Source organism: Lepidochelys olivacea (assembly GCF_965140295.1).
Source record: "Lepidochelys olivacea isolate rLepOli2 genome assembly, chromosome: 1".
Taxonomy (NCBI): Eukaryota; Metazoa; Chordata; order Testudines; family Cheloniidae; genus Lepidochelys; species Lepidochelys olivacea.
This window is the reverse complement of record NC_140411.1, coordinates 220,783,868-220,808,012: the sequence shown is the minus strand read 5'-3', so window position 1 is coordinate 220,808,012 and position 24,145 is coordinate 220,783,868. Positions and strand designations below refer to the sequence as shown.

Here is a 24,145-nt window from a genome sequence, read left to right as displayed (position 1 = left end):
ATTTCTCATTTTTTGGACTTTTCAGAAAATGTTCTGCATCACTGTAATGGTCACAAAAGGTGCCTGACTGACACCCCTGAGAAATTTTCTGCTTTTCTATAGAACAGTAATACAGGCAACAGCAACGGCCCCTCTGCTCAGACTCCACAGAAAAAAAGCAGTTGTGGTGTTTTCAGTGATGAAATGTAAACACCTATGCACTAGGAAATGGTATGAAGTTATCTCAGTTTATACAGAACAGGTATGGTTTTGCATGCATTGAAGTCTACAGAATGTACTTTTTAAAAAACTCCAACAATATTATTATTATCAACAATTATTTGTATTGCCATATCACCAAGGGGCCCCAGTTATGGATCAGGGCCACTAGGCACAAGTGAAACAGTAAAAGCAACTTTTCTTTGTGACATTCGCTTTATATGAAATCCCAATATACCTCTACCCCGATATAGCGCAGTCCTCAGTAGCCAAAAAAATCTTATCGCCTTATAGGTGAAGCCATGCTATATCCAACTTGCTTTGGCCTTGAGCATTTCCGTTATTAAGTCACTTCCCACCCCGACTGACCCCTCAGAACCCCCGACCCATACAACCCCCCCCACTCCTTGTCTCCTGAGACCCCCCCCGCCTCTAACCACCCCCTATCTAAGCCCTCCTGCTCCTTGCCCCCTGACTGTCCCCTCCAGAGACACCCCCATCCCTAATCACTGCCAGGACCCCACCTCCTACCCAACTCCCCTCCTCCCTGTCCCCTGACTGCTCTGCCCCCTATCCACACCCCTGCCCCCTGACAGGCCCCCCACGCCCTATCGAACGTCCCTGTCCCCAGGACCTCCAAACCATCCAACCCCCCCCACTCCCTGTCCCCGACCGCCCCCCGAGACCCTCTGCCCCTTATCCAACCCCTTGGCCCTAGCCCAGCACCCTTAACACGCCTCTAAGAGCAGCGAGTCGGAGCCAGACACGCTGATGCACTGAAGTGCGCAGCCTCGCCCCCCAGAGTGCTGCTTTACCGCATTATATCCGAATTTGTGTTATATTGGGGTAGAGGTGTACCAGTAAAAAAGAAGTCACCCTTCATTCAGTTTAATAAACTCCATGTCATTGCTAATTTATAAAAATCCATCTAAAAAAGGGCTTTTTTTTTTTTTTTTTGCAGAACAATAAAGAAAGCGCCTGATGAATGCCTGTCACAATGAAACATCTCAACATCTCTGCAGCTGTGCTCCTGGTTAACCACTTTACAAAAAAAATTTTTAGGTAGGTGGTAAATACAACTTTAGAAAACAAGGTTTCCAAAAGGCACCAAGTTCAGATTAGCCTTCAGAAATCTGAGATTGTTCACTTTTTCCTGTACAATGTATTACAGAAGTTGCATGTTTTAAATTAGGCCAGCCAGCTGCAGTAAATTGTTTGTTACCAGCATTTCCAATTCAATTCACAAAGTATATCAAGGATGAATACATAGTTTTGCCTAATCTACACATACTATGCTGGTCATAATGTTTATTTTGCAAATGCTTAAACCAGAAAACCAATACAAAAAGGGAGATAAAAGAAATTAGCATTTAAGAATCTAAAGAACTAGGTGTTAATTCTACTCTTCAGTTTCACACAGTAGAACATGTCTTTTAACTAGGATCCCATCAGAAAATGAGGAGTAAGTCTACACTACAGTGCTACATCAGCACAGCTGCACCAATGCAGATGCACCGCTGTAGCGCATCTGATAAAGAGATGCTATACCATCGGGAGTGTGATCTCCCGTCAGCATAATTACTCCACCTTGGCGAGAAGCAGAAGCTATGTTGGTGGGAGAGTGTCTCCCACTGACACAGTGCTGGTGTGGAACGTGAAAATTTGCGTCGCTTGGGGGTGTGATTTTTCACACCCTTGAGCAATGTAAGTTATATCTACTTGGGCTGTAGTGCAGACCTGCCCTTAGAGTACAAGAACAGGGTATTTCTTTTGTTTTGTTTTTTGTTTTTGTTTGTTTGTTTTAAGATATGCAACTGAAAATAAAACTGAACTAAAGGTTGAAGAAGAAAATCCACAAAATATATCGTAGGAATCAACTGATGTTCTCCCTCCCTAATTAAAACCTAAGACTCAAGTTCTGATAACCAATCTACATGAATAGACTCATGCCTGCATAGATCACCTCAGGTTTGTGACCTGAAAAAATGTTTATATCAGAGATAAGATTTCATTTTTAAGAGAGTTAATTATCTAGTTCTAAACTTTGAGGTTAAAGTATATAATTCTGCACAACATTAACTGAAAGTTTCCTAACTTTTGCACAATTACATCTTTTACAATAATAGGTCTTGATCCTACAAAAGAATCTGTGCAGACCCTATGTCTGTGTGGAATGCCATTTAAGTCACACATACTCTGTATACATGCAAGGATCCCTACTGGTGATTCCTTTGCAAGACTAGGGTTAGATTGATTAGTTTCTGAAGAAGGAATATGCAATGCTGAAAGTGGCGTTTTAAGTTAGGTTGCTTTTTCCTCCCAATCCCCCTCTTTTTTAAAATAAAGACTGAGACCATCCTATACTATCTACAAATAATAAACAGAACAGATCTAAATAGTACTAGTATGCTCTAAATTTCTCATCTCCACTCTTTTTCAAGAACATTGATGAAAACTGGGAGTATGGCACAACTACTGTAGAGCTTTCTCAATTAGATGAGCTGATCTAGGAATACGCTACCTTTCTGAGTGCAAACATAGAAGTTAGATTACTGGGTGGTTTTGCTGGTTTTTTTGCTGTTTGTTTTTGCTTACCTCTGACATATCATGGACCAGCAGAAGAGGGATGCTAACTGTAGTAATATCATGTGTACAGCAAACTTTGAGAATATTTCTGAGGCCCATGATCGCAGGATCCCGAGCAGTAATGTTACCAGACCTTACATTATCATCCACACACAGATGAAAAGCAACATGAATTTCAGAAAGATTTGAATGGCGTGTGATGTAAAATTCTCCTGCAGAATAATGAAAGAGACAATGTAATCTCTATCATGCTAGTAATCTATACTAAATACAAACATAGATAATAAACATCAAAGCATGCTGGGAATGACAGTGTAAATGTTTTAATACTAATGGTCTGAATCCGATGTGGATCCAATCCTTTATCAAATAAAATCAATTGCTGTACTTTCGTACTGTTATTTTAAAGACACAAGGCAAAATGTGCCCATCTAACCTAGATCAGAAGCTATAAATAAGAAAAGACACTAACAGATGTAAAAACCTGCAGAACAGTGACACCCCTCCCCTGTTCACATTGACCCAAGACTTATTTTCATGCTTTTCCACTGAATGTAGTTGGCATCAGAGATCTGGTGTAATAAGGCATGACAGTGCCAATATAGACAGATACGATCTATATGTGGTAGAAGACGTCAAAGGAGAAAAAAAAATAAAGAGGAGGTGGAACAGTGAAAACATATACGCAAGCAGTGAAGTGAAGACAGATGTGGGAGGCGGAAATACCCAAAATGGATGGGTTAAAATAAAGGCTACAAAAAGCCTGTGGGAAAGGATAGTGGGTTATCTAACAGGAATGTACAGGAAGATGAAGCAAGTTATCAGAGAGCATCAAAATTAAAAAGAAGGTGTAGTAATGGGGGATATTAAATACTGAGGTTTGTTTAAAAAATTTTAAAAGGTTTGCCTAAAAACAATTTGTCAAAAAGTATTTTTAGACTTGGAACAGTTTTAATCCCAAAAGTGGAGGAAGCAAGGAGGGGCAATGGAGTCTTGGATCTGATATTAGCCCACAAAGTAACAGAGATGAAGGTGTGAGGAAATTTTGGGGACAGCCACCACAAATTAAGATGCCAATCCAACAAACAGATGCACTTGGGCATAGCCCTATTGAAGTCAAGAGGGAAATCTCAAGGGGGGGGGGGGGGTTCACCTGTGTGAATCTCACTGCAGGATTGGGACCAAATTATAAAGATGGGATATAGAAACAGCATCATTAGGACGCAGATTTTCATGAACAAAATATTTTTGAAATGAAGGATATTGTAAAAGTGGCTAACACGCCAGCTGGAAAGTGGAGCGAGAAAAGAGGGGAGAACTTAACACTACTCTTCTACCACCACTCACACAAAATACCAAGAGTTTTAGAAGTGGCTGAAGGACAGGTATGTGAACGAACTGGAATACAAGAGAATTATAAAGGGAGTGGTAAAAGGGTCAATAGAAAGGAAAGGAGGTGTGTGCACCAAAAAAAAAAAAAAAACAGACAAAGTAAAGGAGGCAAAAGGAAAGAATGCTTGTGATGGGAGGTGGCAAGAGAAACAAAGTTCTGAGTTGGGCCCTTTGGTTCTGGTAGGCTAATTTCAACAATGCTTATACAAAACAAGGGAGAAATGTTATTCTCCCTATAGGGTTGGTCTACATGCAGTTTGTACATTCATTTAACTGCCCTGGTTTAGAAACAGCTTTAATGAAGTCAGTGCAACCGCCACACCCCCAGCATGGACACCTTCACATCAGTTTGAAGGTCTTATCTTAAGTTGGCTTGTAATTAAACTAAACTGATTTAAAACACCCACTGGGTGTTTGAAAAAAGTGTCCACATTAGGGATTGCCCTGATTTAACTAAATCTGTTTCTAAATAGTGCACAAGTTGTGTGTAGATGTTCAAATCATTTCTACAGAAACTTTTCTTACTAATGGGACAACATACACGGAGAAGCAATGAGAGATATTTCCTCCTGAAGTCCCTGGTTAAATAAAGCATTTAAGAATATGCTTAATTTTAAGTGTAGGAGTAGTCCACTGGCTTTAGTACTGTTTAGTGGAACTACTCATTTGCCTAAAGTTAAGCACATATTTAAGTGCTTTGCTGGGTCACAACAATAGTGACTAGAATCAACTATTTTAAAAGACAATTGTTTTCTGAAAATATTTCAATACTCCTTCAAATATTGTAAGCTGGGTTGTTTTTTATTTGCAAAACGAATCTTAGGCACAGATTGGTTAAGTGACTTTCCCTAAAGTTACATGGCGAGTCAGTGGCAAAGCTGGGAATAGAAACCAGATGTCCTGACACCCAGACCCATGCCTTAGCCACAAGAACACCCCTCCTCTCTTATTCAAGGCAAGTTGTGCTTAGTTTCAAATTTATGCTCTGAATTTAGAACTAGAAAAATATGTATCTATAAAGCACAGTCTGCTTTAAAAAACAAAAAACAAATACAAATCCCCATAACAGTACTCACCAGGCAAAATATTTGATTGGTTTCGTTCAATATTCTTGGACTTATCTTCATTTCCACCATTTCTATTTACGGAATCTGTATGTAATGTAACCATTAAATATATTGTATATAAGCTATTTATTATATTAGCCTTGGTAAACTGACATTAAATATTTCCACTCATCACATTGTAAGAATTTAGGAGATGATCCAAAGCCCTCTGAAATTAATGGGAATCTTTTTATGGACTCTAGTAGGCTTTGGATCAGGTCCTAAATGCAAAATCATCTCTTTGACTTAGCTTTCACACCGCAGTCCTTTATTTAGGCATACTCCGAAAACCAAATGCACCCAAAATATAATAGAAACAGAATGCTATGAACAGACTTGGAAGGAAGAAAGATTGTTATATCACTGTACTTGCAAGGCACTCAGATACTATCATGTTGGGGCCATATAAATATATAGTCACTTTAAGCCAGTGGTTCTCAACCCACAGCCCACTTGTGGCTGAATCAGCACACATCTGAGGCCCATGTAACAGCCTCAGGGCCATACAGCTAGTATGCATACTTTGTGGATGTGGCCCACTATGGTAAATAGAAGAGCAGTGGTTCTCAACCTTTCTTAAAACTGCCCTCTCCCTGCTTTTCTCCTAATTTTCATTTATTTTTATGGTCTTAATTCTCTAAAGTCACATCAGAATCTTACAGATAAGAGGAGAGCAGTAACTTGATTTTTTTTAATTTGCAAACAGGAACATAAATGTTTGTGGAAGCTCATTAACATATAACCAACAATTTACCATTTCTTTTATACAAAAAGAATTTAAAGGGAGTGTAAAAATAAGAAAACAACATAATGATTTACTACATGAAAATGAGTTACTTCTTTGTATCAAGGAAAATTATGGAGATGTTCACATAAAACCGGAAGTGAAGAAAATACTGAAAACTACTTTCATAAGACTGTCTATTACAAAATGCTGGTTCCTAAAGGAAAATAGTTTCTCTATATACTTTCGTGAGCCTACTCACGTTACTGACTCACTTAAACCACATAAGTACTTCTTTGCATGAAAACAAAAGTATGAGTACTGCCTCAACAGCATGTGGTTGAAGATTTCCTGCCATTTTGTGCAATCTCTTAGCCACTTGTAAATACAAGGTAGAGTGGTGAATGATGCACTTCCCCCTGGTCCTCATGTTAGTCAGGATATTCTCTTCTTTACTACCCAGTGGTTGTGAGGGAAAAAATCGTAACTCCCTCCACATGATTGAAATTTCTAAATCTTTGGATAGAAAATAAAAAAATAAATCAGACTAAAATTTGTCCATTGCTATGGGCAGGCTTAAACTGGAGAGAGGGAGAAGGTACAGCAAGCCAGAACCTCTCTCAAGCTGCCACTTTGTGCACCAGAATCTCAAGATTTCTTTTAATTAAGTCTTTTTCTGTTAACTGATGCCACGTTATGTGCCCAAGTTTACAGATAGACTGGAACAATAGCTCTAAAAGGGGTGAACTTCCCCATTCATTATACAGGGCATTAACTCAGTTGCTGGTGTATTTTAAGTATAACTAACATCTCATATTGGCCTCATGAAAGTGGAGATACTGCCACTTGACTGGAGGGGAGAAAAATAAGATGGATCCAAGACATCCAGGAGAACCTATGGGTGTATTTGACCACCACTGAGAGGTAAACAAGCCCAGAGGACTATTCGGATTATCTGCTCAATCTATCATGAGTGGCCTCTCAAGCAGGCAGCTTCTTTTGTGGGAGGACATTGGAAGAGTACCTCTATCTTTTTTCTTTTAAAAACGTGACTCCGGCTATACAGAATTAGTGAAAGTATCATAACAATTAGCTTTACTTATAGTATTTTCTTTTAGGGCTTGAGCCTAACTTCTGACAGGACACACAATGCTGTTACAATCGTTACAGGATACACATGCACGAGTGTAGAAGGTTAGGATATATGGCAATGTGCACTATATTAAAGTGCATGTTTGAACCCTTGATATCTGCTCATCAGTAGCTTGAAAAGAGATAACACTAATATTGCTCTATGCATTAACAGAGGGACTGGTAAAAGTTATAAAATTGTGCCAGGTAGATTTCTCCACACCAGGACCAATGTGTCTCAAGTTAATTCAGTGCCAGATAGAGTAAACAATATCAAAGACGACAATTACTCTTTGCTTACTACATATCAGATCCTGTCTTTTGGAGATCTCTCAGGATTTAAGAAGAGAAAGGATCTAACAGATGAATGTTTCTGCCTACATATGAACCTTTAAGAAAACAAAGTAAAAAGAGAGCTAGCTGAATTACTGCTACGAAGCAAAGTAAACGTAACTTATATTGGAGACCACAGAAGCCCCTAATGTTTCTGTCTTCCCTGAGCTCTCTAGCTTACTTCTATTGCAAATTTTGTATATTAGTTTCAGACAATCATACTCTGGCAGACCCTTTATGCTTAAAGAGACAAAAGTGATCTAATAAACTATTGTGTGCTTATATATATCACTCATCCCCCGCACCAATCCCAATGTGTTTTATGGAGGTACATCCCTGTTCTACCTATAGGGAAACTGAGGTGCAGAGAGGTTAAGTGACTTGCCCTTACAGACATACACACACAAAGCATTTAGTCACAGGGATGTTCTATTTCAAGAAAAATAATTTTGATTGCCACTGACCATGCTGTCTTTTTGACTTACTGCTGCGTTGTGCTCTAGCATAAAGTACAACCTGCTGCACAATTTCAAGCTGCTCTTGAATCCCAGGAAAATGGAAATCTGTGCATTCTTGGCAAACTGTTGCAAAATCTAAAAGGAAGTAAGTTTAAAACACAAATTGCAGCTTTTGTCTGTGAAGATTATATAATTTTGTGCTAGAACTCTAGCAAGCTAGTGAGAATAGCAAATGTATCTACTGCGCTCCACTTTAAATTCAAACAATTTACAAGAGAGCTAGAACATTTTTTAAATAAATAGATTTAAAAAGGAAAATCTTCAAAGACTGATATTACATACCAAGTAACCCTAAAAGACCATGCCTGAACCAAACAAATACTGTGTGCATAAATTTTTTTTCTCTTATTTTGTAAGACATATATTTGAATGCTGTAATTTCTTTTGTTGGTACCTCCTATAAATATTTTAGTGAAATGTGTCAGAGTGTTAGTTACCAACAACTGGAATGACTACTAGTGTAAAAAGTTATGTGCTGCAGAGAAAATGCATATATAGATACATTTTTCACACAACATATCTAGAAAGCCAGAATCAGAACCCTAGTTCTTCAACACCAGAAACACAGACTTTACAACTATAGAAGAGTGCCCCAGCTGGTAGCAGATTCCTTATCCTCTCTGTGAACAACAGAATAACATTATGAATCTCTCTAGATCAAAGTTCAATTCTGGTACAAAATTAATTACTATTAGTATTTCAGAGGTGCATAAAGGCTCCAACCAAGATCAAGGCCCCATTTTGCTAGGTTCTATACACACACACAAGACCTCTGTCTTTCAAAACCACTCACACATCTTTAACTTTATTCACACACGCTTCAGTGGGACTACTCACATGAGCAAAGATAAGGCTTTCGAAATCTTTGCAGGGCACTACAAAACTATCCATGTGAAGCATGTGTATAAAATATCTGCAACACTGGGGCTACATAAGCAAAGCTATCAAAGTAAGTTCTAAGACCTTCTTTCTCGTACAGCACTGAGCACACTGTCAGCCCTAAACAAATAATATGGCCCTGATCCATGCTGTGCACCTATGGAGCCCCATTATCTTCACTGTGGCTCTACAATCCACTTGTAGGTTTATGTTGCAGGATCGGGGCCTAAGAATTTTCCTCCAGTCCCTCTCTAAATAAAAGTCACCGGGTTCAGGTTTTTATTTGTTATTAAAAACAAACTGAATGGGAAAATATCTTCAAAATTTGTAGAGTGCACATGGTGCTTTTGCTATTATTCACTAAATAAGGAAGCTAATGATTGAAAAGTCAGGTAGTAAGCATTTTTATATACACCTCGTTGACCTCCACGGCATGTGACCAGGTTAATCTTTTAAGAGGGCTTTTGGGAAAGAGAATGTTTCTTAAGAAGTGGTTTTTAGGCAGAAGACATTTTCCCCCCTTAGCTCTAATTAGGTGCTGCTGTATATGACAGAAATTGCTGCCTTTTTAAATCTTTGTTTATTAGGACTTCTAAATAATTGTCAAGGACATTTAGGGATTAAGACTAGCAGCTTTTTGTCTGTTTTGATAAACTGAAATAAGTAAAAAAATAAAAATAATTATTGAGAGTATGAAACATACTTTTAGGAACCGAAGCAGCCGAGAAATAGTAGTATTGGCAATTATATCATGCTGCAGTTTCTTCTGCTACACTGTTTTTATTCTCTTGGAATACTTTACTTCTCACTGGAAGTATTTTTTAAGGAAAGGATATGACAGGATGTCAGGGACAGGAGACCCAACCAGTAACAGTGGCTCTGGCCAAAACAAACATTTGAAATGTAAACATTTTTGTACTGAATTTCAGGAGGAAGCTGGGAGAGGTCTGTAATGCAGTTCAGAGAAAGCCGATGTGGCCAAGATTGGAACAGGGGCAAATAAAATGTCAGTTGCCTTGCCCACAGTGGATAACCATTTATACAAGTCTAGCTATTTAAAAGGGGTGCTCTCACATCTGCTACCAATTCCGTTTTCTGGAGTAGAAAGCGCATACAACTTTCATTGACTTCCATTCAAATTTGCAGCGCTCAACACTTGTGAAACTCAGGCCTATTCATTTTAGATGCCTAAATATGGATTTTAAAGCCTAGTTTTAGGCACCCAACTGTGAAAACCTTGATCTTTGTAAAGATATAGGCAGTGCAGCACATAATTATTATTAATTATTATTATTAAGCAAGTTCCAGAGTGGGCAAGTGAGAGAGGGATCCAGACACTGCAAGACTATTTTAGTAGTTATGTTAGGACAGAGATGAAGCAAATTCAGCTACAAGATTTGAGATCTATCAGATAGAGAGAGAAATGGAGGACTTGTGGTAAAATCAAGTTTCATAGGAATTGCTTCTTTCTGAGAAGGGATGGGGAGCAAGAGTAAAGATTGCAAGGGTAACTTTGGTGTTCACTTCCACAATGCACTGAATGAGATGACCTACCTCTTTTGATGCCACTGTATGAACTGATTCGGTTGTCTACCAATAAAACCAGACCACAAAGAGAAGTTGAATAGAGTGACAATGCAGTTTGAAGTCTGTGAAGCTTTACTCCACTTCGGTGATTGCGTTTGTGTTTACAGAAGTCCAGTATATCAGCTCTCAATAATCTCAAATTATGCATGGTTTTCAACTGGGCTCCTGTATAGAAAGCAAACGCAAAGAGCGCTGAATACAAACAACTTCATAAATATTACTAAATAACGAACTAGAGTACTCATTGCTATCAACCCTTTAATGCTCAAATATGCATTGTGTACGTGCGTGACCAAGACTTAGAATGGAGATACACAACAAATAATCAAATGAGGGTAATGAGTGAGGTTTTTTCTTTAGCATCTATAAAGGTGTCAAGATTTTATACTACCGATTGTAGCAATTTATAAGACTAAAGGGTCTGATAAGACAATGTGTGTATGATAGAGGAAGGTAAATCTAGGCCTCTAAACAAGTCCCATCCTCCACCACGAGACAGAAGATGAAATATGTAGGTTGTCAGCACATGTCAAATATTAAAAAAATACAATTGCATAAACGAATTACAACTGTTCATTTAAAATATTTAATTTTTGGAAATTCTTTTGTAGAGTTTAATCCAACTCTCAACTTTTGTCATTGACTTTAACAGAAGCTGAATCAGGCTCTAGGTAAAAAAACCAACATTTTAACTGTATCATGAAATTTTCCCTAGAAAGTGTTTTTCAGTTAGCTACTTACAACAGATCAAGATGCCTTATTCTAGGTATTATTTTAATACTTTGTCACTTATTCCCAGTATAATCATACTTCAGCTTAATGACTTCTTGAGAATCAGTGCTCAGTTATCTATGGGATCATGTTACTATACCTACCCAAATGAATAGTAAAACTTTCTTCTAACTGTCTCTGCTCTTCATAAATTCTTCCATTTCCTTCTACAGATTCTCTCAGCTGACTGGGTTGAACCTTAATTTCCTCACTGAAATCCATAAAAAAAAAAAAAAATTTAAAAGCTCTAGTAGGTTTCCCATTAATGTTCTTCTTTTCAAAGGCAGAATTTTGTTTTGTTTTATGCTAGAGACATACACACTTTGCCCAACCGATCAGTGGAAGCCAAAAGGCTGCATATAATTTGCATGAAACAGAGCAGATGGCTGCAGCCTTATAATTAAAATACAGTGGTATGGCCCAGAGAGATTACAGCTCCCAGCTCTATCCTAAGATAAGCAGAAGTCACAGATTCCACTATAAGAAGGGGAGATTTAAGATAAAAAAAATATTTAATTTCTCCTCTTAACCTAGCTGTTGAGAGCATCCAGTAAATAATTCTGCAGTTGCTGGATTTTATAAAAATCCATTTGTGGGTGTTTTAAAATGGGATATCAAAGGAATCTGAGCTTAAAATTAGACCTATTTTTAAATTGTTACAATCTGGTAGGAAAGCTTTTAAACACTCCTTTAAAAAAGAAAAAAAAATCCACCATTTGCTTATAATGAATGATATGAAAGTCTCAATTTCTTTTGTGGTACATTAAGATCACAAAGCTCCCCTTGCTGGATTCCCCGGCAGAAGACAAACGCTGTTTCCATAAAACACTGTTGTCAACATGCTTAGTGCAACTCATACACAAATAAATAAAGCATGTTTATTTCTGCAACATTAGAAGATTAAGACAAACGTCACAAGAAGGAAAAATAAAAAAGTAATGAGTATCAAGTTGAACAACAGTGTATTATTTTTAAAAACAGATTTAATTTTTATTCTCTCCATTGTGTAAATAGCATCTTCCAAATCAATTAAAGTTAATCATTAACAACTTTTCAGTCTCCTCTCACAACTGGGTGCGGCTGAAACAGTAAGAGACAGCATGCTGTGTTAGGGCACCTGGGAAGTTCTATCTGTTTCTGCATAATTAAAGTTTTAATTACAAAAATTAAGACTCCAACTTTTGAAAGTGTTAGTAAAGATCTCAATCCTGTGAACTCTTATGAGTAGTTCTATTAAACGCAACAGGACTACTCCATCCACAAACATTTGCAGAACTGGGGCCTCAGTTGGTATAGCTCCATTTTTGGGTACCACCTGACTTGAGACCTTGAGCATGATTTTCAGATGTGCTAAGGACCTACAGCTCTTGGTACTCTGAAAATCATAAACAAGGGTCAGAAACTCAACTAGTATAAACTGACAACTCTGGAGCTACATCAGCTTACACCCAATAAAAAACTGAACCAAAATGTCTCAAGTTGAGCACACAAAACTGGGACCTCAGAATTATGAATGCTTCTTAAAAACTGTTTCTAGCCCTTCTGGTCGTGAGTTGTGAAGAAAACCTTCATATGGCAGGATGCCTTTTCTTACTGAATCTGCAAATAGGAGAATCAGTTTCAGTCTTTAGGTCCTATCACCTTACACAGCTGTAAATTGGGAGAAACTGATTGTAGTAGGGTCCTAAGTTCCCTCTAAGCTGCACGGGCCGCGCAGCTGCCTATTAAGCTCTGCACCGGGGTTCAGGGCCCCAGCGCGGAGAGGCGAACCTCCCTCGTCTCGGCCCAGCCCGCCAGAGCTGCAGGAGAGAGGAGCCCCTCCCTCGGCCCAGTCCAGCCCCACTGGAGCTGTCGCAGTCGGGGAGAGGCGCCTCTCCCTGGGCACCGAGCTGCTGTGGAGAGAGAGGGCTGGGGGGAGTCCTCTCTCCCCACTGTAGCCCCTGGGCAGCCTACATCCCTCACCCTCATCCCCAGGTCTACCCCAGAGCCTTCACCCCTAGCCAGAGCCCTCACCCCCTGCACCCTACCCTCTGCCCCAGACCTGTGCCTCTTCCCGCACCCCAAACCCCTCATCCCCGGCCCCACCCCAGAGCCTTCACCCCTAGCCGGAGACCTCACCCCTGCACCCTACCCTTGGCCCCAGCCCTGAGCTCCCCCCCCACACACCCTGAACCCCTCATCCCCAGCCTCACCCCAGCCAGAGCCCTAACCCCCCACACACCCCAACCTTCTGCCCCAGCCCTGAGCCCGCTCCCACATTCCGAACCCCTCGGCCCCACCCCCACCACACAAATTTTGTTATGTGCACCAATATGAAGGTGTCGTGTCACACATCACCTCCATATTGGTGCACATAACAAAATTCATTCCACATGTGGACGTAAAAAATTAAGAGGAAACACTGGTATGGTCCTCGGTGAGCTGGGTGATCTAGTAGTTAGCAACCAGTCAGCCAGAGGAGGGAGGGTAGTGGTAGGGGAGCCCAGGTCTGGCCACTCCACTGGACTCTGACCTAGGGCTCTAGGAAGGTGATCAGCATTGAACCCTGGGAGGAGTGTGGACCCTCTTTGTTACCGTCCCTGGGTCACTTCCTACAACACTCTCTGCTTCTGGTTCAAAATAGGAAAAAGAAACAATAAAAAGGACACCAAACTGTCAGACTCAAGCAGGGCAGAGTATGTAGTCCTGGTGTTTCAGGGAGGCGGCTCTAGCCCCTTTTCCAGGAGCCTGCACAACAGGTCTGCACTCCTTCTGCAGCCTACCCCCTTCTGAGCTGGGTTGCTCTCAACCCTCTCCAGTTGCAGCAGGCTCCGCAGGGTTGGAGGGGTGGGGCTATCTGGGCCCAATATTATCCTTTAACCTCTTCCATGCCAATGTATGGTTTGTATATCCCATCACACTCCTCTAAGTTTCTAGTTTTACTGGTGTAAAAATCAATGTGGGAGGCACGTCAGGCCCAATATTTCTGAAAAGCATGAACTGCCTATTCACGTCAGTGAGCTGTTAACTATGAAGGCCAATTATATTCTGTGATGGTTTAGATGTCAACTTGGTTAGTTTTAAACTGACAGTGTAATCAGAAACATTCTAGAACGGGGGAGCGGGGGGGACTTGACTAGAGGACCTGTCAAGGTTCCTTCCCCACTCTGAACTCTAGGGTACAGATGTGGGGACCTGCATGAAAAACCCCCTGAGCTTATTTTTACCAGCTTAGGTTAAAACTTCCCCAAGGTACAAACTATTTTACCTTTTGTCCCTGGACTGTATTGCTGCCACCACCAAGCATCTAACAAAATATAACAGGGAAAGAGCCCGCTTGGAAACGTCTTTCCCCACAAAATCCCCCCAAGCCCTACACCCCCTTTCCTGGGGAAGGCTTGATAAAAATCCTCACCAATTTGCATAGGTGAACACAGACCCAAACCCTTGGATCTTAAGAACAATGAAAAAGCAATCAGGTTCTTAAAAGAAGAATTTTAATTGAAGAAAAAAGTAAAAGAATCACCTCTGTAAAATCAGGATGGTAAATACCTTACAGGGTAATCAGATTCAAAACATAGAGAATCCCTCTAGGCAAAACCTTAAGTTACAAAAAGTCACAAAAACCGGAATATACATTCCATTCAGCACAACTTATTTTACCAGCCATTTAAACAAAACAGAACCTAACGCATATCTAACTAGATGGCTTATTAGCCCTTTACAGGAGTTCTGACCTGCATTCCTGCTCTGGTCCCCGCAAAAGCAACACACAGACCAAGAGAACCCTTTGCTTCCCCCGCCTCCAGCTTTGAAAGTATCTTGTCTCCTCATTAGTAATTTTGGTCAGGTGCCAGGGAGGTTATCTTTAGCTTCTTAACCCTTTACAGGTCAAAGGGTTTTTTCCTCTGGCCAGGAGGGATTTAAAGTTGGTTAGCCTTCCCTTTAGATTTATGACAGCACCGCTACTGATTTTTACTGTATGACCCTTGCTCACTACCTTGGAGAGCAGCTCAGCTTTGCTTTACAGTTATATACTCCTGAGTATGTATTCTCGAAATGACCTGACAACTGGAAAGTACTCCCAAACACACTTTAAATATGTATTGCAATATTCTCCATGTCAATTTATAATCCTTAGAACACTGAGCTATACTGAAAGTATTCTGGTTTTCATTATCTCCCCTCTTTCTTTCCACTCCAGTGGAAGCAGTCTCCATCCTCACTTCTCCTTTATCCTCCAGAGAGCATGAGATGCTGCAGTGTTATCTCACTAAATACCAACTCCTGCTCCCGCCCCCGCAATCATCTTCTCCCAAGCAGGTCAACAGCCTCGTGTTCCAAACCTGCCTCCTCTTATTGCTGGCCATACCAATTGGCATACTTGTACAAGTACTTGTGGACTCCATACTGGTTCCTTCCCACCCCTAACCTATCCCTGCAACTATACTCTCCCTTCTGGTATCTGGCCTGAGGGAGTAGTTAGGAACCTGCAGCAGCACACTGCACACTAGTGTAGGAGGCAGTTCCCACAAGATGGGAAGCAAGAATGTGCCTCTACACACCCTAGCCTGCAGTCAGAAAACCTTTCTTCAGCCTAAGCACACCAGCAGTCACAAAAAACCAGAATTTTTTCCAGTTGCCAGGTAACATCCACTAATTTCCTTTAGATTACATTCAATCAAATCCTGTACTATGAATTTAGTGTTTATAAACCCTGCACATTCTGTGATACCGCAAACCATTCCTAAATGACCTCAGAATGCATTCTGGAACATTATATTAGAAATATACATTTTAAATAGTAAGGTAAAGTAGGAAGACAACTTAAAGACACATTTTGCATGGGCCTAAATTATTATATATTTTCTCTCTTCTATAAAAGAACATGTGATGGTTCTATTTTCAACGGCTCTCAGCCTTTCAGTAAATTATTTCAATTTAAATGACTATTATGAGAGAACAACTAGTAAAAAGTGAGTCCTGTAAACTACTGTAGTTGAACAGAAAGAATATTTAGAGAGAACTTTACAGCAGAGATAAATACCTGATTGAGCTGTTGTTGGGATTTTTTAGATCTTGATGAAGTTTTATCACCCATTCTTGATACTCCTGTTTTTGGATGGCGGTGGACTGTTTTAGTTCACTGGTCCATTTATTCTCCAAAACCTAAAAGTAGACATCATTCCAACCAATTCATTTTTTTAAAGACAACTCTTTGCATGATTTATTCCAATTCACTGAACTTAATTTACCTGTTGGGATTCAAAATGCTGAGCAGCCAATGCATTTACATCTTGATCTGTTAGTGATTTTCCTAGTTCTTGCATCACCTTATCCATTTCTGCTCCTTGTCTAAAACGGAAGCCAATCATTTAGACCAATGCCTAATTACATTAAGTAAACTTTCTGGATGTCTCTGCCAATGTTGAAAGCTTAGCCACTTATCGCTGTCAATTACATCACCAACATTTTCATTCTCAAGGTAGTTTTAAATATAAATTAAACTTGAAGGCAAAAAATCAGAAATCCAGAGCCAAACCCACCCAACTTATCCACATAAGTAGTGCAAAGGACTTCACTGGGTATATCTGTGTAAAGCAAGCAGATTTTTACGCAACTTTTTATCCAGTGTTAACAAACCATGTATAGGAAGGTTTGTTAGCTTTAGATAAATGCTATTGATTGACTCCTTTTAAGAGTGAACTTTTTACACACAGTTTGTGGATCAACACCAACTATTTTAAAAAAAAGTCAATTTCCACATGTGCAGTAGCAACTTTTCAAATCTCAGCATATCAGGATGATGTCATTGTTTTGTTTGTTGAAAATAGTTTAAATACAGTTTATTTTAATCTTTTTCCTTTTAAAAAAATTAAAGCAGGTGAAGTGTGTTAAATTAAGCAACCTGGATACTAAAATCCTTTTCACAGAAACAGAGCAGGACAAGCTTCTCTCAATTCTGAGTTGGAGGGAATATCTGTTGTGTTGAAAGGATAGTTTAATTTCTGAACCCATTCAGTCATGTGAGACTATCAACTGGTAGTGTTTCTGTGATGTGGATACCTAACCATCAGAAACTGGACTGAGACTGCCAAATCACTTTATATTGGACTAACTTCCAGTGTGAGCTACATTCAAAGAAAGTTTCAGTATCACATAAGCACCAATCATCTGAGCCAGCTCAGCTAATACTCTCTTTCCTTTCTTTAATCCTCTTATGTCACTTGCCTCATGGTTTCTTTTGCAGGCACACTTTTCTCCAGGGAAAGATCAGCTCAACACAGCACAAAACTGGGAGCAATACCTGGTACAAAACATCAATTTAAAACCTAGGGACAGGGTTTTCGAATCAGGTCATTTGTAAATAGACTATATAACACCTACACGCAATTGGTGTAACTTCAATAGCCCCTCACATATGAAGATTCATGGTCATGCAAAGTACATGAAAATAAATTCCACTGAAGTCAATACACAGTTATACCATAGAAAAGCTCTGCAAGATAGAATGTGGAGCTATTTCCATGTGCTCTTTTTTCTGCTTATCCATACATGTGATTCACTGAGAAAATAATTCATTAGCAGTCAGAGCCTTATACTATACCCATATTGTAGCAATTTAATGTCTCCATAACTGGCATGAATAAAGTAACTTCATACTGTGAGAAAAAACTAAATATGCATCCATGCATTCTGTAATGTGGGTATAATATCAGAAGGTTGATGTTTTGAGAAATTTACCTTCACTTGCTACTCAACAAGCTATGTAATTGGGTCACTTTGGTGTTAATACAATGAAGCCTCACAACTGTCCCTTTTTAACTAATATTTTATATGGTTATATATTTTTCTGTGTATTAATGTTTCAGCTTAAGCTTTTATTTCTGCTCTAAAAAGGAAAGCATTGCATATACTTTCCCTAGTGGATAAAGAGGATTTTTGCAGCTTTTCAACCGTCTACCAGTTATCTAGAATCCAATGTTCCAATAATATGTATTATAATAAGCTATAATCATTGGCTGGAGTGGAGGTTCTCTCTCCCTCTTTTGGTGTGAGGAAGTGGTTGGTCTGCATTTCTTAAGGCATGTTAAAAGGTACTGGAGCTTTTGTTTAGGGGCCTTTTTGTGTTTTCAAGAATCTAAATAAATAAATGTTGCATTGTCTATATAATACATTCCCTTTAAAAATACAACAAGAACATAAAGATGGCCATATTGGGTCAGACCAATGGTTCACCTAGCCCAGTATCCCGTCTTCCGACAGTGGTCAGTGTCGGATACTTCAGAGGGAATGAACAGAACAGAGAACTCTTCTCAGTCTGCTTTGGACTTAACTATCCTGAGTACTGTATATACTTGTTCATAAGCCGAATTTTTTTTTTTAGTAAAAAAGGGAAACATCAGAGATGGGGGTCGGCTTACGAACGGTATAGAGAGGGAGAGGTGGGACACAGCCCCTCCCCCCAACAGGGGGAGCAAGGAAAGGCAGCAGAGCCAGAAGGGAAGAGGCGGGGCCGGAGCTTCTGGCCATGCTGCTCTTGCCCCAGCTTCCGAAGCAGCTGCAGCTCCGAGGATGGCAGGCTGTAGCTGTGCCGCTCGGCCCCGCCCCCCACAGCAGGCTGTGGCCACGCTGCCCAGCCCCCTGGAGCACGCTGTAGCCATGCTGCCTGGCCCAGCCCGCTGGAACATGCTGTGGCTGTGCCACCTGGTCTGGCCCGCCGGAGCAGCTCCGGCCAGACCAGAGACATCCTCCCCAGATAAGGTGGGAAGGGATGGGCTGGGGAGAGTGTGGGGGTCCCGGGCTACGGGTGGGGCCACGTTGGGGGGGTGGTCACAGGGGTTACTCCCCTGACCCCCAGCTTCTCCCACCCAGAAAAATTTCCCCACCAGTTGCTATCCCGGCCTGCCAGGGTAAGCCGCTGGCATGCCGGGACACTTTGTTTACTTAGATTTACCTCCATGCCTGCGGACGCTTGAAGTAAACAAACTGTCTCGGCCCATCCTGATGGCCCGGGAGCCAAAGTTTGCCAACCCCTGAATTATAGGGTGAGCTTATGAACGGGTCATAAAAATTTTCCATTTTTACTTATCCATCTTGAGGGGGGTCAGCTAATAAACGAACCGGCTTATGATCGAGTATATATGGTAATTTTGTATTATCTTCAAAGGTTGCCACCTGCCTGTTTATCCCTTTTTGCAGATCATTTATAAATATGTTGAACAGTATAAATATCTGTCCCAGTACAGATTCCTGGGGGACACCACTATTATTTATCCCTCTCCACTGTGAAAACTGACCATTTGTTCCCACCCTTTCTTTCCTGTCTTTTAACCAGTTACCGATCCATGAGAGGACCTTCCCTCGTATCCCATGACTGCTTACTTTTCTTAAGAGCCTTTGGTGATGGACCTTCTCAAAGGCTTTCTGAAAGTCCAAGTACACTATATCCACTGGATCACCCTTGCCAAGCCCCTCAAAGAATTCTAATACATTGGTGAGGCAAGATTTCCCTTTACAAAAGCCATGACGACTCCTCCCCAACATATAACGTTCATCTCTGTCTCTGATAATTCTGTTCTTTACTATATTTTACTTTCAACTAATTTCCCTGGGTACTGTAGACTTATGGGCTGTAATTACCAGGATCACCTCTGGAGCCTTTTTAAAAAATTGGCATCACATCAGCTATTCTCCAGTCCTCTGGTGTAGAAGATGATTTAACAATAGGTTACATACCAATTAGTAGTTCTGCAATTTCATATTAGGAGTTCCTTCACATCTCTTGGGTGAATACCATCTGGTTCCGGTGACTGACTACTATTTAATTTATCAATTTGTTCCAAAACCTCCACTAGTGACACCTCAATATTGGACAGTTCCTCAGGTTTGTCATCTAAAAAGAATGGCTCAGGTGTGGGAATCTCCTTCACATCCTCTGCAGTGAAGACCAATGCAAAGAATTCATTTAGCTTCTCGGCAATGGCCTTGTCTTCCTTAAGTGCTCCTTTAGCACCTTGATCATCCGGTGGCCCCACTGATTGTTTGGCAGGCTTCCTAATTCTGATGTACTTAAAAAAAATTATACATTGTGGAATATATGTGGAACTTGAACATAATGTGATTCAGATTACCTTAGCTTTTACATTTTCTAGCTTTTGATTAGATTCAAAGTTGAAACAAATATTACATGTAGTCACATTTTTATATTTTAACTGACCTGTACTCTTTTTAAAGAAGGAAAAAGAAAGCTAAAATAAGCCTTATATTGCTAACTGTTCATTTGCAGAGCTTGTAACAGAGTCATATAGAAAACATCGGGTTTAATGAGACATTTTAAAAATACCTTTCTCGTAATTTTTTCAGTTCCATATCTCTTTCACTTATTAATTCTGAGATACTAACAAAATAATTGTGTTCCAGGTTTAACAGAGTTTCAGAAGCTGGAGAATGTATCAGATCATGGTACACATCCGCAAAATCTTCATCCCAGCTGGGTTCTTCAGGTCTTGCATGTTCTAATGTTGTCTAGAAAGTAATAAAGTCAAATATTTTAAAGAATGCTATGGACATTTTTAAACACACAGAACCAAAGTCATTTAAAATGACAGAGTTAATTTTTGTGCCAATGTACACTGTTCAAAATTTTAAAAATTTTCCTTTTCTAATTTGGCTTCTCTCCCCCATCTACTTTTATCTTTGAAATTCTCTCTTTCTCCTCCATTTCCCCATTCCATCTTCTGTTTTCCCTTCATTTCTATCACAAACATTCTCTCCCCCAGTACATTAGGGTGGAAATAACAGAACAGGGACTGCTCAACCTCCAAATGTGGATGAACTGATAATCATAAATAACATTCTCTACCTGAAACGGAGTTTGAATAAAAATGATTTATTATTTCCTACCTGTGAGAACGCTTAAAAAAAAAATCAGCTAAATCATTTCCAATTGGATCTCTTCAACAAAAATTCTTACTGATCGGTGTAAATAAGGGGCCAACACATCAGCATCAATAGGAAGTGTCTTATGCAAAGTACAAGGATAAAGTCTGCCCCCATTTACACAGACTTCAATGGGAGTTGCTGCCCTTTATTAAAGGGCAGCATTTTACCCTGAGGGCTCATTTCTGCAAATTCTTACTGAAGTAGTCCTTTCATGGATAGTTCCACGGACATGATTAAGAACTTGCAGAATGAGCCCTCAGATTTTATCTGAATAGCCAAATTATCACCACGTGGGGTGATCAGTAAAACTGAATTTCAGTGTAATTTCTAATGCTGCCTACATACATTTTGAAAGACTTCACACGTAGCAAACCTTTGGAAATTCATATTTCAGAAAATTTGTTAGTCTCTAAGGTGCCAAAAGTACTCCTTTTCTTTTTGCATCTGACCTCTGAATAAGCTTTAGCCCAAGCATTTGCCAGCAGGTGCATATCCACTTCTCCTGATTTCACAGCTTCAAGGGCCGCCTCTGCTTCTTTATCATAATCTTTTATGGATTCTCCTTCTATGAACTGACTAAGAGATTGCTTTAAGTCTATTGTAATAAGAAAAGAATGTGTTATCAATCAGAGTTTACTATGAATAGTTAAAATAAAGAAAATTTCTAACAACTGCATGAACATGTACTTTAAAACTGCTAAATTTACTTGACCACGCTCCTTCCTCGTATATTAATATGCAGTCAAACCATAAAAACAGCTAAATATTATTAAAAATTCCTTTTAAAATCTTTTAGAAATAATACTCTTGCTTAGTCTGTCACAGCACATTAACACACATAAAGAAAAGGAGTACTTGTGGCACCTTAGAGACGAACAAATTTATTTGAGCATAAGCTTTTGTGAGCTACAGCTCACTTCATTGAGTACTCCTTTTCTTTTTGCGGATACAGACTAACATGGCTGCTACTCTGAAACCTGTCATTAATACATATGACACTGATCATTTACAAACCCAATTCTCACCATTTTCTATGAAGGATGGTAAATTGTGCAGGAGCATTAGACGTCCATGCAAATGACTGGCATTCTCTTGCACAGGAAATTTGATAGGCACTGTAAGCACTAAGTGCTGATTTCCAGCATTGAAGTTATACAAAAACTCTCTTTCTCTAGTGTACGTTTTTCCTTTATTGGCCTTCATCTTCTTTTGTTGGTTTTCTGCATAATAAGCAAAACAGCATGTTGTATCGTTTATATATTCACATATTCCAAACGTGAACAAAAGGAAACACAAAACGTGATTCTGGCAATAATTAAAATATTCAGGGAAGTGGACATAATAGCCAATTTTTTTTTAAATTAATTTTTTTAAAAAATACATTGAGGGCAGGTCTACACTATAGCCTACGTTGATATAACTTACGTTGCTCAGGGGTGTGAAAAAGCCCCCCAGTGAGCGACGTAGCTTCTGCTTCTCGCCAAGGTGGAGTAATTATACCAACTGGAGAGCGCTCTCCCGTCAGCATAGTGTACATTCACCAGATGCGCTACAGCCGATGTAGTGCCATAGTGTAGACTTGCCCTAAGACACCTAAAAATCACAATTAGGTACTTAATAAGGTGCTTGATTTTCAAAAGTGCTGGGCACCTGGAAGCTTCCACTAATTTTAATGACTAAATATGGATTTAGCACCCATTTCTGAAAAACTTGGCGTAGGCCCCCAAACTCAAGCATGCGATGGGGTAGTGCACATTGCCATAATTAGTCTTGCTGAAATCAAACATTGCATCCAATAGTATGCATTTGTAGGTTCAGGCCCAAAGAGAGCATACATGTTAATTAGGATTTCACTTCCTCTTAATGCAGATATATTAAAACAGGGAGGGAATATTCAGGGGTAAGTGTAAATTTTAGAATAAAAAATGTTGTTTTGAGGGGTTTACACAAAAGTAATAGAACAATTTTAACAAGACCTCAGTTACAAAACCTAAAATGAATGTTTGCATGAATTTAAAAACACCACAGCTTAGAAGTCTGTTTGTATTTAAACGGTCCCTGGCAAGGTTTGCAACTCAAACCTTACAGCATTGTACTAGTTCAAGAGAACAGAAAGTGAAACTGGCTAGTTTATTTTCATCATCCAAACTTGGTGAAGTGCAAAAAGTAACCACGTTTTATAACCACATACATTAATGAAACAGGGTGGATGGGACGACAATGTCCCCGGTGCTTATGTGAGCAGAGGGGACCTGGTGCAGATAGAACTTCTCTGGCTGCATTGAAAGAGGCTTGTCACCCACAGAGCACCATCCTACTATCCGTGGGAAGCTGGATCCTGGGATTTTTGAGGGTCGGGGTAAGATGGGGTGGAGAAAAGCTCTCTAGGGCACCACTGCACAAATGAAGGAAGGAGTTGATGATGTCTGAGGCTTTAGCCTCCTCTGACACACGGTTCCCTAGGTTAAATTGGGGATCAGACTCAATGACCACAACGCTCCTTCCCCGACCGGCAGCGCTGGAAAGGCTGAATTAGAGCCACGGCCACGGGTTTCTGTCCCCACGGGCCAGCACGACCCACGCGTGAGAGCCCCAAGCCCGGCGCTGCTCGCACTCGGGGCGTTGGGGCTCGGGGATGAGGCGGCCCCAGCGCCGGGCAGAGCCTCCGCCCGCAGGCCCCGCGGAAACACCCGACGCTCCCGGCTCCTTACCCCGCCCGCTGTTTCAGCCACTCGCGCCAGGCCCCGCTAGGAGGGGGCGGGGGAGCCCGGTCGCGGGCCTGGCCCCTCGCCGGCAACTGAGCCGAGCCGGGCCGGGCCGGCGGTGCTGGGCTCCCTGCCCAGGGCGGCGCTAGTGACGGGGGGGAGGGGGCTGTTCCCGGGGGGGGGGGAGGGGCAGCCCCTCCCTCACTTGAGCCCCGGCCGGCGGGGGCGGAGCAGCTGGCGGGGGTGGGACGGCGCGGCGCTGCCGCTCCCGGCGGCTCCTTCGGATCCGGC

At 40.6% G+C, this 24,145-nt stretch overlaps 1 protein-coding gene across 7 annotated transcripts in view; it reads right to left on the bottom strand.

Moving 5' to 3' along the window:
* The window catches only part of FERRY3 (FERRY endosomal RAB5 effector complex subunit 3), a 32,651-nt gene that overhangs the window by 8,071 nt on the left and 435 nt on the right, over nt 1-24,145 (bottom strand). For 2 of the 7 annotated variants that reach the window (XR_014712025.1, XM_084630835.1), the window contains exons 1-11: nt 23,861-24,023; nt 22,175-22,369; nt 21,599-21,744; nt 20,551-20,732; nt 16,460-16,559; nt 16,252-16,373; nt 11,330-11,436; nt 10,422-10,619; nt 7,935-8,063; nt 5,253-5,327; nt 2,794-2,996 (exon numbers count right to left, since the gene is read on the bottom strand). Coding sequence is in view for 6 of the 7 variants with exons in the window: in XM_084630835.1 (XP_084486961.1) it covers nt 2,794-2,996; nt 5,253-5,327; nt 7,935-8,063; nt 10,422-10,619; nt 11,330-11,436; nt 16,252-16,373; nt 16,460-16,559; nt 20,551-20,732; nt 21,599-21,744; nt 22,175-22,352 (1,440 nt within the window). In the remaining variant the exon portion in view is untranslated. Of the gene's footprint in view, nt 1-2,793; nt 2,997-5,252; nt 5,328-7,934; nt 8,064-10,421; nt 10,620-11,329; nt 11,437-16,251; nt 16,374-16,459; nt 16,560-20,550; nt 20,733-21,598; nt 21,745-22,174; nt 22,370-23,860; nt 24,024-24,059; nt 24,124-24,145 lie in introns of those variants that run through there. The other 5 variants (XM_084630837.1, XM_084630838.1, XM_084630836.1 and 2 more) reach the window with 5 other exon arrangements.